Here is a 19,340-nt window from a genome sequence, read left to right as displayed (position 1 = left end):
TCTGGAATAGAGGGTGATTGCTGGGATGTTGATATGGCAAGGCCTAGCAGATTGACAATATTGAATCACTGCCATGAACCTGCCAAAGCAAGCACTGCGTGCTTACTATGGTGGAAGCAACTACTGAGTGGCTTGAAACATACTCTGTAAACTATGCCACTGCCCGAAACACAATCCTGGGCCTTGAAAGGCAAGTTCTGTGATGACACAGGACCCTAGAAAGAACTGGGTCACACAATGGGATCCTGAGGGAATTGGCTGATGTAGCTGCCAAGCCACTCTCCATCATATCTGAAAAGTCATGGCAGTCAGGCAAAGTCCCCAGTGACTGGAAAAAGGGAAAACTCACACCCATTTTTAAAAAGGGTAAAAATCATAGACTCATAGAATCGTCAAGGTTGGAAAAGACCCTTAAGATCATCAAGTCCAACCGTCAACTTATCACTGCCAAGTCCATCTATACCATGTCCTCGAGCACCACATCTATCCGTTCTTTAAATACCTCCAGGGATGGAGACTCAACCACTTCCCTGGGCAGCCTGTTCCAATGCTTGACCACCCTTTTGGTGAAGAAGTTTTTCCTAATGTCTAACCTAAACCTCCCCTGGCGCAGCTTGAGGCCGTTTCCTCTCGTCCTATCGCTTGTTACTTGGGAGAAGAGACAGACCCCCACCTCACTACAACCTCCTTTCAGGTAGTTGTAGAGAGCAATAAGGTCTCCCCTGAGCCTCCTTTTCTCCAAACTAAACAACCCCAGCTCCCTCAGCCACTCCTCATAAGACTTGTGCTCTAGACCCTTCACCAGCTTCGTTGCCCTTCTCTGGACATGATCCGGCACCTCGATGTCCTTCTTGTAGTGAGGGGCCCAAAACTGAAAGTACTCGAGGTGTGGCCTCACCAGTGCCGAGTACAGGGGCACTATCACCTCCCTGGTCCTGCTGGCCACACTATTCTTGATACAGGCCAGGATGCCATTGGCCCTCTTGGCCACCTGAGCACACTGCTGGCTCATGTTCAGGCGGCTGTCAACCAACACCCCCAGGTCCTTTACTGCCAGGCATCTCTCCAGCCACTCCTCCCCCAGCCTGTAGCGTTGCATGGGGTTGTTGTGACCCAAGTGCAGGACCCGGCACTTAGCCTTGTTGAATCTCATGCAGTTGGCCCCGGCCCATTGATCCAGCCTGTCCAGGTCCCTCTGCAGGGCCTTCCTACCCTCCAGCAGATCGACACTTCCACCCAACATGGTGTCATCTGCAAACTTACTGAGGGTGCACTCAATCCCCTCATCCAGATCATCAATGAAGATGTTGAACAGGACCGGCCCCAGTACTGAGCCCTGGGGAACACCACTCGTGACCGGCCGCCAACTGGATTTGACTCCATTCACCACCACTCTCTGGGCTCGGCCATCCAGCCAGTTTTTAACCCAGCGGAGAGTACACCCATCCAAGCCGTGTGCAGCCAGCTTCTCCAGGAGAATGCTGTGGGAGACAGTGTCAAAGGCCTTACTAAAGTCCAGGTAGACAACATCCACAGCCTTCCCCTCATCCACTATGTGGGTCACCTTGTCATAGAAGGAGACCAGGTTAGTGAAACAGGATCTCCCTTTCATAAACCCATGCTGGCTGGGCCTGATCCCCTGGTTGTCCCGCACTTGCTGCATAATGGCACTCAAGATGATCTGCTCCATGACCTTCCCTGGCACTGAGGTCAGGCTGACAGGCCTGTAGTTTCCCGGATTCTCCTTCCGACCCTTCTTGTAGAGGGGCGTCACATTAGCTAGCTTCCAGTCATCTGGGACCTCCCCGGTTGACCAGGACTGCTGATAAATAATGGAGAGTGGCTTGGCCAGCTCCTCTGCCAGCTCCCTCATTATCCTTGGGTGGATCCCATCTGGGAGGATGGATCCCAGGAGGACCCTGGGAACTACCAACCACTCAGCCTCACCTCCGTGCCCAGTAACATCATGGAACAGATCCTCCTGGAATATATGTCAAAACATATGGATGACAGGGAGGTGATTAGACAGCCAACATGGCTTCACCAAGGGCAAATCGTGCCTGACTAATCTAGTGGCCCTCTACGATGGAGTGACTGCGTCAGTGGACAAGGGAAGAGCTACGGATGTCATCTACCTGGACTTCTGTAAAGGCCTTTGATGCAGTCCACCACAACACTCTTGCCACTAAATTGGGGCTCCTGAATTCTTGAGCAGGGACCGGGAGTGGGGGACAAAGAAGGCTGGACAGGGCCATTAAAGCCCATTAGTGCCCTCAGGGCCCTGACACTAATGACTAATATAACCTGCCATTCATGAGAAAAATTTACAGTTCCTAAACGTCACTGTTACTCTTTTACCAAGGAAAAGCAAGGTGGTTCAATGAATTCTACATCCATTTTCCACTTATGTTTAAATGCATCAATTTTTCCATTGCGACTTTAAATCCTCCTGAGGAAAATTTGTGTCGCTCTAAGGTGGTGTGCTCCCCCCCACACTTAAGCCATAACCACCAGTGGGGGTCGTGATGGCTGCATCCAGCTTATGCTGGACTTTGGGGATGGATGGCAACACAGTAGACAAGGGCTGTCTGGAGCAGTGATCCAGATGTCTTGCTGGTATGCAAATATGACTATAAGTCAATCATCTTATTCTATAAATAGTGGACAGCCCAGGGCCTGTTGAGCTCTCCTGCACAGCAGCTGGCTGCACACCAGGATCTCCCCTTGAGTAGGGACGCCTCTCAAGGTTACTCCTCGAGGTTGAGAGATTCCTTGCCACAACAGATCCTCGGTAAGTGACTAATAGCATGCTAAACTTTGAAATCTTAGCTAAGTGATATAAAGGATTGATTGTGCATATATAATCCTTTAGACATAAACCATTGACCAAGTCTGGGACTAGGATTGGATCCAGCTGCACCTAGACTCCTCTCTGAGAAGGAGTTTAGAAAGCAAGGGGGTCCTTTCTGAACCTCATGACTCAACGGGAGGGTCTCCCTGACAGTCTTGTCTGACCCTGTCCTCTATGCAGTAAATAATCAAGTGTACCTTGCCACTGAATCTTGTTAAACCACTGTCGCGTTTACCATTGAACTCTGTTAACTCACTGTTTTAGATCAATAAAGTATATTGTTGCTTCTCTCTTACGAGTGAAGTGCACTCTCACTCCATCCACGACACACTCAAAACTTTATAAGGATGTAGTGTCCTCAGCAAAAAAATATCAAACCTGCAGGGTCTTTTCTAAGTCACTCATCATTTGAATGTATAAGAATTTACAAATATGAAGTCTTGTCTTCATATAGGTCATGCCTGAAGTTTCATTCAGGTTTTACTGTTTCAAAAATCTAGTCTCTCAATGTTTTTCATTTTTTAATTACACTATAAACATTGCCATATAACTCTCTTAATAATTCAATTTTCATGTTGTGAAGAAACTTCTTTCTCTTTTCTCTGGCAAGCTCACACATTCTTGTGTCTTAAAAGAAATTGTTAACTGGGACAATAATTTAACATAAACACTCTTCCTTTATTTTCAGATTATGAACAAGACTGCCATTTGCTATAACAGTCATTTATGGCATGAAATATCTCCTAATAACATTAGATGGCACACACAGAACAGCAGGGATAATTTTTAATTGAGATGGGATGAAGAGATGGGATGCGTAATGTAGTAATAAAAGTTGCATCTCAGAAACAAAACATTAATCAGTAACTTTTGCTATTAGTTTTCAAGGCTGTTGTAGAGAACACTAAGTCCAGTAAATGCTATCTCGCAGTGGGTTGGGTTGACCTTGGCTAGCCACCAGGTGCCCACCAAGCTGCTCTATCACTCTCCCTCCTCAGCAGGACAGGGGGGAGAAAGTAAGATGAAAAAAACCTTGTGGGTCGAGATAAAGGCAGTTTAATAAAAAAAAGCAATGGCCGTGCATGGAAGCAAAGGAAAACAAAAAAATATTTTATTCTCTACTTCCCATCAGCAGCCACTTCCTGGGAAGCAGGGCATCAGTACACGTAGCAGTTGCTCTGGAAGACAAACACCTTAATAACGAATGCCCCCCCCCGCCCTTTCTCTTAGGTTTTATTGCCGAGCATGAAGTCATGTGGTATGGAATATCCCTTTGCTTAGCCTGAGTCTGGCTATGTCCCTTCCCAACCTCTTGCCCACCCCCAGCCTACTGGCCTTTAGAGGGGGGGTTTGGAGAGACAGCCTTGATGTTGTGGGAGCACTGCACAGCAGTAGTCAAACATTGGTGAATTATCAACACCTTTCTAGCTACAAATGTTGTCTACCTGGACTTTAGTAAGGCCTTTGACACCGTTTCCCACAGCATTCTCCTGGAGAAACTGGCTGCTCACAGCTTGGATAAGTGCACTCTTCACTGGGTAAAAAACTGTCTGGGTGGCTGGGCCCAAAGAGTGGTGGTGAATGGAGTTAAATCCAGTTGGCGGCCAGTCACGAGTGGTGTTCTCCAGGGCTCAGTATTGGGGCCAGTTCTGTTTAATATCTTTATCGATGATCTGGACAAGGGGATCGAGTGCACCCTCAGTAAGTTTGCAGATGACACCAAGTTGGCCGGGAGTGTTGATCTGCTGGAGGGTAGGAAGGCCCTACAGAGGGACCTGGACAGGCTGGATAAATGGGCCAAGGCCAAATGTATGAGATTCAACAAGGCTAAGTGCCGGGTCCTGCACTTGGGTCACAACAACCCCATGCAACACTACAGGCTTGGGGAAGAGTGGCTGGAGAGCTGCCTGGCAGTAAAGGACCTGGGGGTGTTGGTTGACGGCCACCTGAACATGAGCCAGCAGTGTTTCCAGGTGGCCAAGAAGGCCAACGGCATCCTGGCTTGTATCAGGAATAGTGTGGCCAGCAGGACTAGGGACGTGACTGTCCCTTTTTACTCAGCACTGGTGAGGCCACACCTCGAATACTGTGTTCATTTTTGGGCCCCTCACTACAAGAAGGACATTGAGGTGCTGGAGCATGTCCAGAGAAGGGCAACGAAGTTGGTGAAAGGTCTAGAGCACAAGTCTTATGAGGAGCAGCTGAGGGACCTGGGGTTGTTTAGTTTGGAGAAAAGGAGGCTCAGGGGAGACCTTATTGCTCTCTACAACTACCTGAAAGGAGGTGGGCAGTCAGTCTCTTCTCCCAAGTAAGAAGAGATAGGACGAGAGGAAACGGCCTCAAGCTGCGCCAGGGGAGGTTTAGATTGGATATTAGGAAAAAATTCTTCACTGAAAGGGCAGTCAGGCACTGGAACAGGCTGCCCAGGGAAGTGGTTGAGTCCCCATCCCTGGAGGTATTTAATAGACGTGTAGATGTAGTGCTTAGGGACATGGTTTAGTGGTGGAATTCGTAGTGTTAGGTTAACGGTTGGACTTGATGATCTTAAGGGTCTTTTCCAACCTAAAGGATTCTATGATTCTAAATACAAAGCACAGCACTATGAGGGCTGCTATGGGGAAAGTTAACTCCATCCCAGCCAGACCCAATACAATATTTTATCCTTAAAGACTTGAAGAGATTTTGGGGCCCTTCTGGCTAACTTAATCACCCAATTTTTGTACTATTTCCTACTCCATTCTCCAGCTATTCTGCTGAGTAACAACACAAAGCATACATCGGTAAAATGCTTTCTTTTTTTTTTGCATTTAGAGAATTTTAATTCTTCAACGTATGGCAACCCAAATTTATGAAGTCAATGTAAAATTAGCCAATGTAAAATTAGCTCAATGATTTTAAAATGGAATGTATTTTTTTCTGATTTCCTGGTTTAATTCCTTATTTTCTTTGTAAGGGTATGTGGAAGGAGTGTGTCTGCTCCTTTAAGGGTACCTGGTCAAGGACCTTTTTTCAGTGCAGCAAGGGAAAATCAGAAAAGGAGGAAGCCATAAACAAGAACATACAGGGACACAAACCTGACTGTCACATGATAAGGGAGGCAGTGATGAGAACCAAACTTGGTCAGTCACACTAATTGATGAGGGCATGCAGGAATATGAGAATGTTTATTCCAGCAAGGTTATCTGACACTGTCAATTGGGAAACTAAGGGAAAACGGGGTAAACCAGAAACAAATTATACAGAGACACAGAGCTGACAAAGCAAACATGGAGACAATGACAAGAAACAAACCTGGTCTGTCACACTAATTGATGGACTATCAAGAAACTACAGGTGCCGCTCCCAGGAAGATCAACCTGGACTTTGCAACTAATAAGATTGTAAACCAGGGAATCCTGAACTGGGAGGGATTTGGGAATCGATAGAGCTGTATAAACCCATGAAGGCATGTGCAGGGGGAAGTGGGAGCAGGGAGGAACAAAGAGAGGTGTAGACAGAAAAGGATATAAAACGGGCTGGTCGCGTGTAAAACAGGGTCAGTCAGTACGCTTGTCTGGCTGAGTCCTGCACCTGATCACCACAGTCTGTCCTATCTTCTTATTAAATCTTTTCTTAACTATCTCTCTTTGTAATCTCACTCTCTATCCCGTGTGCATGTGTGCTGCAAGGACTATGTGCCAACTACTGGTGAGACCTGTGTGTGTGTGAGTGAAAATTGGTGCCAGCTACTGGAGTCAGACCAGGGGTGTGGGCGCCCCGTGGCCTGTGGTGTCAGCTACTGGAACAAATGGGGGTCCTAGCATCAGTAGTTGGAGAGGCCATAGCTCTGGATCTAGGGAGCCCGGAGTGCCAGCTACTGGGGGAGACAGGCGTGCGTGTACTGGGTGTCAGCTACTGGAGTCAGACCAGGGGTGTAGGTGCCCCCAGCCTGTGGTGTCAGCTACTGGAGTGAGTGGGGGGGGGTCTCAGCATCAGCTACTGGAGCAAGTGGAGGTCTTTAACCTCCGGTGTCTGGGGTAGGAATGGTGTGTGTCTCAAAAAGCAGCTACTGGGGGGGACTAGGATGAGTGAGGTGAGCTCAGCACCAGCGGCTGGAGTGGGACCACAGGTCACAGCCCATGCATCTGGTGCTGGCTGCTGGTGGGAGCTGGGTCTGTGCTGCTATGCCCAGTGGGACTTGCGAATGTAGAGTGCCTGTGGGGCAAGTGTGTGAGTGTGTGCATGTTTGCTAGTGAGCATCAAACTGGACTAGCCAGTAAGAAGGGGACCCATGAAGCAAGTAAGGGGGGCCAGGATCTAGGCAGGGGTGTCAGTCAGACAGAGAGGCCAGGATCTGTGAATGTATGTGTGCTTGTGAACCTAGAGAGTGTCGTGTGCGTGCCTTCACTAGTGACCTTGTATCTCTACCAGCCAAATATGAGGAAGGGGACGTGGCTGTCTATGTTTTATGAGAGTCCTGTATGTAGGTGCTGTTGAGGGCAGCACCTTGTCTGCAGCAATCTGTGTGATGGGCTGTGTCAGTGTCCTGTGTATGTCCTCCTGTGTATGTGTCCGTGTATGTGTGTCTCTGGAATACGTGCTCAGCTTCACTTCTGGTTGAACCTGCAAACGGGAAAGTGGCAGCTGCATCCCTCAGCCTGGGCAGAGACCCCAGGACCCCCGGGCACTGGGCTGGGCTCCAGTGGCTGGGCAGGAGGGGTCCTGGGTCGGAGAGGCTGGAGGCCTCCAGTCACACTCTTAACATCACTTAACATTCTTCTACATAACAAAGGAATTAATCCATCAGATGACTAAGAGACAAAGCATCAGCTTGCTTAGACAGACAGGCTGCATCTGTACTACCTTCTGAGCGTGGGCTTGAACCCTGGCTTGAACCCAGCTCCCCTCACAGCTAATTATTTGATGCTGGTCCATGCTCTCCCCTCTGGTTGGGTTTGGCGCATTGCACTGGTGTGAAGAGGAAATGGCTTGAGATCAGCCACCTTCTAACATAGCCCAGTGTACCCACGCATAGATGAGACATCTATACTGCAGAGTCAGTATGGGGAGGAATATGCACTTACTAGCTCATGCTATCTCTGACTAAGGTATGAAAATATTGCCAGAGTGGCATAAGAAATTTGCACTGCTGTTGTCCAAAGTGTTTTGTGGTTTTTTTCAGAAGGGGAAGAAATTCTTTATAAGAGATGGAGCTCAAAAACCTCTGTTCTTAGGGTGTTACAGGTATATGAATCTGGGGTACACCTGCCCTGCAAGCTGCAGCATAGTCTGGTGTACACCCAATCTGGCTTCAAACTAGTTAGCTATGGTGCAGTCAGCAGCAGGTCCACAGTAGTGTGGAGTTCTGTGTGTGCTAAACACGTATATTTACCCAGCTTCTTGGGTTTTGTATAGTCCACAGAGCTGTCAGGCAGGGCTAGCTGTGCTCTGTGCTGCAGCTTTGCTCTCTTTGAGTGCAGCTAAACTGCTGCCGATACCTGAACTAGCTGAAGCTGGCCATTCGTGGCTGTGGCAGCAGCAAACTCCCCTTGCAAGCAGGGACATCACGTAGTAGGAGTCAAAGGTGCATGAGGGAAATAGTAAATTCGTAGGTTAGGTTTGATGCAGTTCAGTTCCATGCACATACTCCTTTCCAGCAAAGCAAATTAACTCAGGTAAAATGAGCAGAAAGGCAACAGTAGAGATTTCCCTGATGAGGACAAAATAATAATAATAATAATAATAATAATAATAATAATAATAATAATAATAATAATAATAATAATAATAATAATAATAATAATGATGGCATAGTTCAATAACTTCTATTAAACTATTGAAGAAAAGAGAAATGCATAACTTTTCCAAACATTAATTTTAAAGATAATCACAGAATTAAGCCCAACTGCCAGTTCCCCCAGTCAGTCCTGGGGACTGGCATGGTAAAAACCAAATAAACCAAATACTAAAACCAAATAAAAACCCCAAACATTACCTTCCAATCTCATTCAGTTACCATCCATCTCCACCCACTCTCCAACCAATCTTGCATCTTCTGTGCAGTAACAGTCATGGGAGATTTTATCAACATTTCTTCACTCCAGTTGTAACATATGCTTTATCCCTCAAAACATATGGGCAACCTTGTGGAACCTGGTGCAAGGGCTTTTTCAGAGCCCAAATTAACACTCATATTCATTTTAAATTGTAAACAAAGAACTGCAAGACAAATGGAGACAAGAGGACTACATTTTTAAAAAAAAAGAGACAGTAACTGTGTGTCACCTGACTCATGTTGAACTGCCTCTGTACGCATTGCTAATGTACAGGAAATGCAAAGTAACTTAGCCTAACTTTTCATAAGTTATGAGCTAATTAAATCACTTTCACTCATATTTTGTGTAAAATAAGAGCAAGCACATGTTTAAAAATAAATACATGAACTGCTAAGAATCTTATTTTTTCCTTCCAGCCCTAGGTGCTAAAGGATTCTTTCATTGGCAATTCCAAGACGTGTATGATAGCCAATGTATCACCACCAAGGCGAAAAATACAAAGAAAAATGTAATGTATGATGTTTGTGATTACATTTTATTTTGGTTGCATTGGAAATGCTGTTTTAGGCAAGAAATGCAATTTTCACAATGCAAATAAAATCCTTACCTGTTCCAACTCTTATATTTGGTCTTAAAATTCTCTAGGTCTTGTAAATCCTTTCTGATGACAGCTTTTAGTGATGAAAATATCACTGTGCTCCCTGTAACCTCAGCAATCAAAAGTTTTGTTTTAGTTTTGTATTGTAGTTCTGCCTAGAATGTGTGCAAGTCCTTCACCCTCCCTCCTACACAGGAGGAGGTAAATTACAGGCTGTGCAATGCTGGGGTTAAGAGGACAAGAGATGCTTAAGGGGAAGAGGAATAAAGGAAACAGTTGAGGGGATAGGGTGAAGCAGCTCTTCACAGTTGCAGTGATGAGTCTGATCCAGGAGCACTGTAGCCCTGTACACATATCACCTGAGCTAATTAGCCCCACTGCAACTACTCCAAAAGCCCTAGTTTGTGTCTTGTGGGACTCTCTGATGTGCTGTGGAGAGTACTAGCTTGTCTGGAGCTGGCACTGTGCCATGCTGCATTATAAAGTGTGGAAATGCAGCCCCCTTCCACTGAAACAGAGGCCATCTTCACTCATTTGACCCGTTATGCACTGTTCAAGGAAGCACTTCAAAATACTGCTGTAGACCTTTCCAGAAGTTCAGGCATTTTGGCAGAGGGGTTTTAATGCCTGCATGGATCACTGACAATTAAAACAGAAATCATGACGTTGAACTCACTGTTTAGCCTTAATATGTGAAAGCATTAGTTTGTTCTGAAGACACTGTTATTTTTCTGAAAGCATGACATCTTCTAAAGCCAGCCTCAAAGAGCTGAAGAAAGGGATTAAATGTTCTATCCCTGTTACAAACAGGCATCAGACAGCTGGAAATGTATCTCCAAAATGTGTCCAAAACTGTCTCTGCCACCTGGGGAAAAGAGCTCTCCAAAGAAAGTGAAGCTAGGCCTCCAGCATTCCTCAAATGCTACAAAAACAAAGGCATGTCCTGCAGCACTCCAGCCACCCAGTGTCCCTTTTACCTCTACCCCCAGGGGAATCAACAAAGGACATGCCTACAAAGGAAATCCCAGCTCACCATGGTTCCACCACGCTAGCCCAGTTAAGGAAGTCCTATGGATAGCACATCCCCTGAAGAAGAAAACTGATGATCTGTCTCCCCACTCTGAAAAGAACCCCACTGCGAAGGATTTCATCATCAAAAATGCTGCCACGGCAGAAACAAAAGAGAGTTGCCAGAGACACCCATGCAATAACATGAACTAGATGACAGGTGGGATTGTAGTGAGGGCAGCCCAAAGACAGAGGAATCCATTAAAAATGCAGGCTGCAGCAAAACTCCATCAGACTGGAGCTATGACTTAACTACTGTAACAACCTTGGCTGCAGTGATCACAATATTGTGGAGTTCGGGATCCGGCTGAGCATGCTGAAGGTTAGCACCAAGACAAGGGTTCTAGATTTTAGAAGAGCAAACTTCAGCTCGCTCAGAGCTCAGTTGGAAGGGATTCCGTGGGAAGCTTCCATGGAGGATAAAGGAGCCAGCGAGTGCTGGGAGTTCTTCAAGAATGCTCTCTTGGAAGCACAAAACCAGTTTATCCCCTATAAAAGAAAGGGAAGGAAGCGGAGCAAGAGGCCCCCTTGGCTCAACCACGAGCTCCTGGGTCTGCTTAAAACCAAGAGAGATGCGTACCAGAGATGGAGAAGTGGAAGGGCATTGCCAGAGTGTGCAGAGATGCAGTTAGAAAAGCAAAAGCTCAGCTTGAATTGGAACTGGCCAGAGATGTCAAAAAAAAAACCCAAGAAAGGGTTATTCAGGTATGTAAGCTGCAAGCGGAAACAGAAGGAAAACATAGGCCCACTGTTAAACAGTAGAGGTGAATCAGTCACCAACAATGCTGAAAGGCAGAGGTTTGTAGCGTTCCTTACATATCAAGGCTATACCGGCGGATCTCCAGCCAACCCGGGCTGGGGAAGGAACAGTCAGCACACACAGTGTGGGTGTTCAGCTTCCTCGTTTATTGCGCAGTAGTTTATCTTTATACTCCCAGCAGTAGGCGTGTCATGTTATAAGGGGCGGAGACAAGGGAGGGTCGACCCTTAACTCTTTCCGTACATCACGTGATCTTCTGGTTGCCAGCCCTTATCTTTACTACACTTCCCCCTCCCTTAGCTCCAGTAGCTCTGGATCTCGCTGGGGAAGCTGCGCGTAAAATAATCGATATGTGGTAAGACTTCTTAGTATACGACTCATAGAATGCATAATTAAGCGTAATAGACAGGGTAATAGCATAGCAAGGACAAGAATAAGTAATAAGATTATGAGCCCGGTTATTAAAAGTTTGGGAATATTGGTAAACCAGTTGCCTATGTTAGCTATAGCTCCTAAATTAAGGGAGTTTACTTGTATTGCATCAGATAGTTGGTCAAGCGCGTTGGTGTGGCTCTTAAAAATATTCAGTGTATCGTTGCCTATTATGACGTTATTAACATTCCAGTTTTGTAAGCCTGGGATAGCGGAGCTCTGGTTTGACTTGTGGCAGCAACTGTCCTCCTTATCGCTAGTGAAGTAGGGGGTGAACAATAGACAGGTAGAGGCTTGTCCAATAGCCGGCATATACAGACACGCATCCGTTACGTTCATGGATTTTGCCCAATCCAGCCAGTAGTTCGTCGCGGCTCCCTCATTGCTCCCCCACACCATCAGGATGCATAGGGAAATGGTAACCTGTCAAGATAAGACTCAATAAATTGATTAATGTTTATACGGTTGAATATTTCGACTTGGTACCCATTCTAGCGTCCCTTTCTCGGTTTGCACACACGCATACCCACGTCCCAGGCAACGGAGGGAATACGGGCCCCTCCATTCACGGGTTTGCAGGTCCCGTACTTGAACCAAAGGGTAAGGCCCTTCGTTCTCATCGAGCCGGAAATGTGCCTGGGTTGCAGTCTGGGTTTTATAGGTGTTCCCTCGAATGGTATGATTTAAGGTAATTAGTGCTGTCGTCAACAGACGCTGTGCCCAAAATAAGGGAGGGTCAAGGGGAGGGGGAACCCCTGTTCCTGGGCTTATCTTTTCCCCCTCCCTAAGTCGGTCGAGTAACCCTTTTAATGTGCGATGCGCGCGTTCTACAATGCTTTGGCCCGTACTGTTATCGGGAATGCCATGACTCAACTGAATATCCCAGCGCGCGCAAAAGTCCTTTGCCTTCTTGCTGACATATGCCGCTCCATTATCTGTTTTAATTTTTTGTGGAATGCCAAGTTGCGCCATACAGTCCTGCCAATGTAAATTAACTGCGAGAGCATTTTGTTTAGCATGCATAGTGGCTAAAATAACTCCACTGCAGGTATCAACTGTGACATGCAGATACTTACGTGGATTAAAGGGTTCATAAATCGTAACATCAGACTGCCATATTTGGTTGGGCTGCAACCCTCGAGGGTTTACCCTTGCTTCCCAGAGGGGACCTTTGGAAACACACAGGATAAGCAACAATCGAGGATCCCTCGTCGCCCCCTTCGTCCTCACTGCTATCAGAGCTCGTGGGGTAATCGTGTACAGGCTCCCTCCACTGTGAGGGAATACCAGTTCGCTTTCCCACTGCCCCAGGGGTAGGGGGTCCCTCTGGTAGCTCAGGTATCATTGGCAGTGCCGGGGGAGCCCTACCACCCCCCCCCCAGATGTTCTCAGCCGTGACGCTGGTTCTCCTTGTTCCTCAGATCCTTTCCTGCGCTCCGCTCTCTGTGTGTCCAGCACCCGTCGATCACTGGGATGCAACGGGGCGTCCTCAGAAGGTGATGGTGTCTTGCCCTCCTTTTCTCCTTCCTGCCATCTTCCTTCACGTAGTTCGCGATACCGCTGGGATCACACATCGGCCCCCGGGACCCAATCCAGCAACCTATCAGTCAGCTCCCTTTCCACACATTGTTGCAACTCGCCCCAGGGGTATTGAGGAGGTGGCGGATCCGCCGGTGCAGAAGGTGCCGAAGGTTCCGTGGGCGGCTGCTCTAGACTCCCCACTCGTAACGGGAACACCTTTCCCGACTCCTTTGTTCCCGCTATGCCATAGCCTCCCTGCGCCTCCCCTTCCTCCATTGGCTCAGTCCCCAGTAACGATGGCCCTGTCTGTGCCCCACAGGCCACTCCTTCCCAGCCAGACTGTGTCCCCTCCGAGACTAAACCCATTGGCTTTTCGTTCCCAGGAACTTCATGCCCCATCAGCGCGCTACGCGCGGCAAGCCAGCACCGCTTTGCCGCAAACCCCTTCTTGAGCACCCTTTCTACTGTTCCCCAGGCGCGAAGCCGGTCACTGGCTCCTCCAACATTGCTTATGACCGCTTCTGTCAGCTCTTTGCGTATTTTCCCCCAATATGAGGTGTCCAAAACTTCTGTGGGAGCGCTGAGCACTCCCCGGCGTAGCATCCATTGGATGCAGTCGCCCGTGGGCCTTTTCCTTATCGCCCCATCCTCGCCCACCTCCGTCGCTACCGACTTTAGTACCTTTACGAGTTCTGCGAGCTCCATCGCTGCTACCTGCAGCTGATCACGTCAGGGTCACCACTATGTAGCGTTCGTTACATATCAAGGTTATACTGGCGGATCTCCAGCCGACCCGGGCTGGGGAAGGAACAGTCAGCACACACAGTGTGGGTGTTCAGCTTCCTCATTTATTGCGCAGTAGTTTACCTTTATACTCCCAGCAGTAGGCGTGTCATGTTATAAGGGGCGGAGACAAGGGAGGGTCAACCCTTAACTCTTTCTGTATATCACATGATCTTCTGGTCGCCAGCCCTTATCTGTACTACAGAGGTTCTCAACACTTTCTTCACCTCTGTCTTTACCAACACTGTTGGATCCCAGGCGTTGGGAACGAAACCCCAGGTTGATCCAAACATAGACCCACCATCAGTGAAGAAGGGATTAGTATGTGAATTATTACAGGAGCTTGACCCCTACAAATCGATGGGCCCTGACGCCATCCACCCGAGGATGTTGAGAGAGCTGGCTGATGTCATTGCAGGGCCACTCTCTATAATCTTTGAGAAGTCGTGGAGATCGGGGGATGTCCCAGAGGACTGGAGGAAGGCGAATGTTACCCCTATCTACAAGAAGGGCTCAAGGGAGGATCCGGGTAATTATAGGCCCCTCAGTCTTACTTCAGTCCCCGGGAAAGTCATGGAACGGATCCTCCTGGGGGCCCTCACGAGTCAAATGAAGCACGTGATTGGGAAAAGCCAACATGGCTTCACCAAGGGCAGATCGTGCCTGACAAATCTGGTGGCCTTCTATGATAAAGTGACCTGCTCGGTTGACAGGGGGTGAGCGGTCAACGTTGTCTACCTGGACTTCTCCAAGGCTTTCGATACGGTTCCCCATGGCCTCCTCCTGGAGAAATTGATGCATTATGGCCTAGACAAGTGGTCTGTGCAGTGGGTGAGGAACTGGCTGGTGGGCCGCACCCAAAGGGTGATGGTAAATAGCTCTTTTTCAAACTGGCAACCCATCGCAAGTGGGGTTCCCCAGGGATCGATATTGGGCCCAACACTATTCAATATCTTCATAAGTGATCTGGATAACGGGATCAAGTGTAGCCTGATGAAGTTTGCAGATGATGATACCAAATTGAGTGGGGAAGTAGACACTCTGGAAGGGAGAGCCACCCTGCAGGAAGATCTGGATAGGCTGGAAGAAGGGGGCTAACAAGAACCTTATGAAGTTTAACAAGGACAAGTGTAAGGTCTTGCACCTGGGAAAACATAATCCAGGAGTGCAGCTCAGACTGGGATCCACCTGGCTGGAGAGCAGCTCCGTGGAGAGGGACCTGGGGGTCCTGGTGGACAGGAAGCTCCATATGAGTGAACAGTGTGCTGCTGAGGCCAAGAGGGCCAATAGGATGCTGGGTTGCATCAAAAAGGGCATCACCAGCAGAGATAAAGAAGTCCTTATCCCACTCTACTCGGCGCTTGTCAGGCCACACCTGGAATACTGTGTACAGTTCTGGTCCCCGCTATACAAAAAAGATGTGGACAGGCTGGAGGGGGTCCAGAGAAGGGCCACCAAGATGATCAAGGGTCTGGGAAGCCTGCCGTATGAGGATAGGCTGAGAGAGCTGGGCTTGTTCAGCCTTGAGAAAAGGAGGCTTAGAGGTGACCTCATCACCATGTACCAGTACTTAAAGGGGAGCTACAAAGAAGATGGAGACTCCCTTTTTACAAGGAGTCACATGGTGAGGACAAGGGGTAACGGGTACAAGTTACTCCCAGGGAGATTCCGATTGGACACGAGAGGGAAATTTTTCACAATGAGAACAGTCAATCATTGGAATAATCTCCCCAGGGAAGTGGTTGACTCTGCTACGCTGAACACGTTTAAGACTCAGCTGGACAGGGTGCTGGGCCATCTCGTCTAGACTGTGCTCTTGCCTAGAAAGGTTGGACCAGATGATCCTTGAGGTCCCTTCCAACCTGGTATTCTGTGATTCTATGATACTGAGTCCTCTCCGAGCAATACTGCAGAAAAACCTTACTGCCTACAGGAAGATCCTGCTTGTAACTGGAAAAATGGCAAAGATTTCCTAGATGATCACAAACAGTACAAATCCAAACACAGATGTCTTGTTTATTCCAGTGAAGCCACCTTAACTCCAGAAAAGGATGCTTCAAACTCATATGTTTCTCCTGTATTGAAATTGGGAACTCCAGAGTGCAAAGAGATCGACCTCCAGCACGAAGAGAAGGAAGAATCCACTTTGGATAGACAGGCTGCCCTTGCAGGAAATGTAAAATGGAAAACTTGAAAAAATTGAGTTAACTATTGTGGATCTTCCAGTTGTTCCTCAGAATTCACTTCTGAGCTAATGGTCCCTCTCATGGTATCCCTTCTTGACTACAAGGAAACAACTGATACAGAAAAAGTGTCTTCTAACCAAGAGAAGCACCCCCGTGTGAAGCAGATGTCAGACAGGAACGTACATGGCTCCCAGAACAGGTTTGAGGAAGAGGGCTGGCAGCGTATGAGAAGCAGAGCTCTGACGGACAGCATGCTGGAACCAGGGGAGCAAATGCATTGTGGTGGAAGACATCATGCCCTGCTGCGTTCCCCACAAACAGGGGACAAGTGGCTTTCACCAGCCTGCTGTGATGTGAAGGCATGCTGCTGCCTTCTGAGCTCAGGTTCATCAAAGCAAAGAGTCATTCACAGTTTATTTGTTGGACATGACCTGACAGAAACATATGCAGCTGAATCCACGGGCTCCAGGGGAGAGAGAGAGGGTGGTTTGTTTCTCAGTAACTCAATGTGCAAAGAATACTCAGGTGGCAGACAGTGTGATGCTGATGTTAAAGATAATACTGGTAATTCAGGAAAATCTAACTCAAATCAAGGACCCAGTGTTGAGCCCACGGCTCAGGAAATAAATGCTGATATACCTGAAAAGAGCTATTTTTCAGGTGCACCATGCTTTCTCAGTGTGGGAAATATGGATTATGCAGTCCAGTCCCCCTCCCAAGAAAGCAGCCTGTTGCTGCAGCCCAAGTCAGGACTGAGGAATGAGGACTTCAGTCATTCTGAAGACCCAGCCAAGTCATCATTCAGCAATGAGGAAATAGGGTTGTTAAAAAAGAAGTTAATGCAGAGTATTTTTACACAAGAGACTTTTTCTGTGGATTCAGGATCTGCAACCAAAGATAATAAGCCATTAGCAAATGCAGAGCCCTTCAGGCATGTCCAACAGCAGGTCTCCAAGTGCTACATCAGAGATGGGAAAATGGCAGAGGGAAGCCCTAGAAAAGGCACAGTAAGTCTTGCTCGCCACTGAAGTTTGTCATCAAGCTTAGAAATTCTAGACACATGATACATTTGCCTTTATTTGTATATCATACTCATATGTACTTTAAAAACGGATGGGAAATCAATCTATGAAATAATTATTTAATAAGATTAATGATAATTTATAGTCATTATCTTATAAATATATGATTGCCTGTTATTTAGTGATATTTTAAAGTCTCACAGGAAGCCAATTATTCTATTAGAGCTTCCTAGGATAATGCTAGAAGAATGAATATTATAATACAAACTTCAGTTCTCAGTAACTAATTGGCTTCCTATAAACTGTACCTAAAATATATCAAAACCTCCCATCAAAAATCAGGTGATAGCTGTTCCATCCCTATGGAAAGAAAAACAGCTAGAGCAGCTGGGCAGTCACTGAAGATGTAGATGTAATACTTCAAAGCATTATGAGCTGCTGCTGTCAGGTCCCAAGGACTGGACTGCATTCACGTGACTGAAAATGCATTGCTGGTCAGAGAAACTTGCTCAGAGGAATGAACAGCAGCACTGCCTTCCCACTCTACCTGTTTTTCACCAAAATGACTTACAACCTCATGGTTGTAAGCCATTTCACCAATTAATTAGACAATTTTTTTGCTCCTAGATTTCCCTGTGGTAAAAAGCAGTATGTGCCCCTGTGCTGCCTATGCTAACAAGAGACTGTGGTCACTCCTCTCTGAGCAATCTTCAGTCATCAAGGTCATCTTTAACCCCAAACCAGTGCAGTCCACTGCACTTCAAGGAGCACTGGTGTGCACTTTCTGAATGCCAGGGACCACAGGACAGCAAGGCTTCCTCTGGGGTATTCCTCCTTCTTAAAGGTTTATTGAGGCCAACGGTAATTATAGGTAGTGCAGCAGGCTGTGTAACCAGTGGTATATTTTACATCAATCAGGCTGTAATTCGGGCCCATCGGCAGCAGCTGGATGAAATGGCATCCTTGTGCTTCAAAGAGTGCTTGATAAATCAGATGTCACTAATGGTAGGTGTTTCAGATGATGATTTCCGTGCCCATTGAACCTGCATTAACTTGAATTAGTGATGTGACATTCCTTATCGGTTCTTCCTCTCATTCTCTGATGCCTGCCTGAGTCCTAGGAGAGGCCACTCATTTTCAGTACCTGTTGTGTCTTTGCCAGTCTCCACACTGCCAGGTCCTTAGGGGAGAAGGAGACTGATAGGCCAACTCTGAACCGCTTGTCTCTGATAAAACAGCTTTCTCTTATCTTGTGTCATGGGTACCAGACAATACCAAACAGGGTGTCTTTCCATGTGATGTTTTTCTCCTTACAGGCTGGAGCAAGTAAGTCAATACCACAGAAAACAGCACACCCCTAAAGCATGACACTGTGATGTCACAGTTGGTGGTGTAGTGCCACATTGCCTCTTCCTTCTGGGAGTCCCTTGCCTATCACACTGCAGGTGTGCCAACCCCGGCCCCACTCACTCCAGTGCTCTAATCACTGTGACTTGCGCCCTCACAGGCTCTTGACTTTTGTCACTCAAGTGTTTCTTGGCTTATCCTTGTCTTGGATGGCAGTAGTGTAGGCTAGACCTAAAGACTGGCACCTGCATGGCCCCACTGCTAGCCAGGCAACCCCAGTTATCTGTTTTTCCTGCATCCAGATAGATGCATGTCACAGCTGTGTGAGAAGTCTCATCTCAGCCAGACTATTGCCCAGTGAGAACCTCCTGTCTTCCCAGTTCCCTCATCTTATCAATAAAGCCAAGCTCCATTGCTGCATTACATTATCAAACCATTTTAATTCCTATCACAGTTCAGATCTGAAGTACAGCTACAGGGACTCTTGCCTCAGGGATTTCAGAATGAAGCCACCATATGGCTTATTTGCTGTGATTTCCAGCTGCATGTGATGTGTTACCAGATAACATACAGAAGTTCACAAAGCAGCACAAGAGCCATAAACTGTATTAGTTTTGTGGCAGAGAATGCAGTAATACAAATCAATCATTGATTTTTTATTTTTAATTTTTTTAAAATCTTTTGAGATTGTTCTTCCTAAGTCTGTTGGTCATTGGACACCACCCCCCCCCCCCCCC

The 19,340-nt window shown here is 47.2% G+C and overlaps 2 protein-coding genes across 20 annotated transcripts in view; one reads left to right on the top strand and one right to left on the bottom strand.

Annotated features, from left to right (window-relative positions):
• Positions 1 to 19,340, bottom strand: part of LOC148054134 (ubiquitin-associated protein 1-like) — a 111,203-nt gene that overhangs the window by 47,522 nt on the left and 44,341 nt on the right. For 8 of the 19 annotated variants that reach the window (XR_015707578.1, XR_015707592.1, XR_015707580.1 and 5 more), the window contains 2 exons: positions 8,826 to 9,049; positions 1,538 to 8,540 (listed from right to left, as the gene is read on the bottom strand). Coding sequence is in view for 1 of the 19 variants with exons in the window: in XM_087770676.1 (XP_087626802.1) it covers positions 12,124 to 12,167 (44 nt within the window). In the remaining 18 variants the exon portion in view is untranslated. The other 11 variants (XR_015707583.1, XR_015707586.1, XM_087770679.1 and 8 more) reach the window with 10 other exon arrangements.
• LOC148054135 (uncharacterized) lies at positions 16,303 to 18,023 on the top strand. The gene is made up of 2 exons (XM_087770684.1): positions 16,303 to 17,241; positions 17,884 to 18,023. Exons 1-2 carry the CDS (start codon positions 16,303 to 16,305, stop codon positions 17,896 to 17,898), a joined length of 954 nt encoding a protein of 317 aa, XP_087626810.1. The 3' UTR covers positions 17,899 to 18,023.

The sequence above is a fragment of the Nipponia nippon genome, unplaced genomic scaffold (assembly GCF_047370975.1).
Source record: "Nipponia nippon isolate SJK-2023a ecotype South Korea unplaced genomic scaffold, ASM4737097v1 scaffold_33, whole genome shotgun sequence".
NCBI lineage: Eukaryota > Metazoa > Chordata > Aves > Pelecaniformes > Threskiornithidae > Nipponia > Nipponia nippon.
Note: the sequence above shows the minus strand (reverse complement) of the source record. Positions and strands in the feature narration are given on the sequence as shown.

Bases quoted from the DNA above. Each gene is read 5' to 3' on its own strand.
- LOC148054135 (XM_087770684.1), top strand. From the start codon at position 16,303: ATGGTCCCTCTCATGGTATCCCTTCTTGACTACAAGGAAACAACTGAT.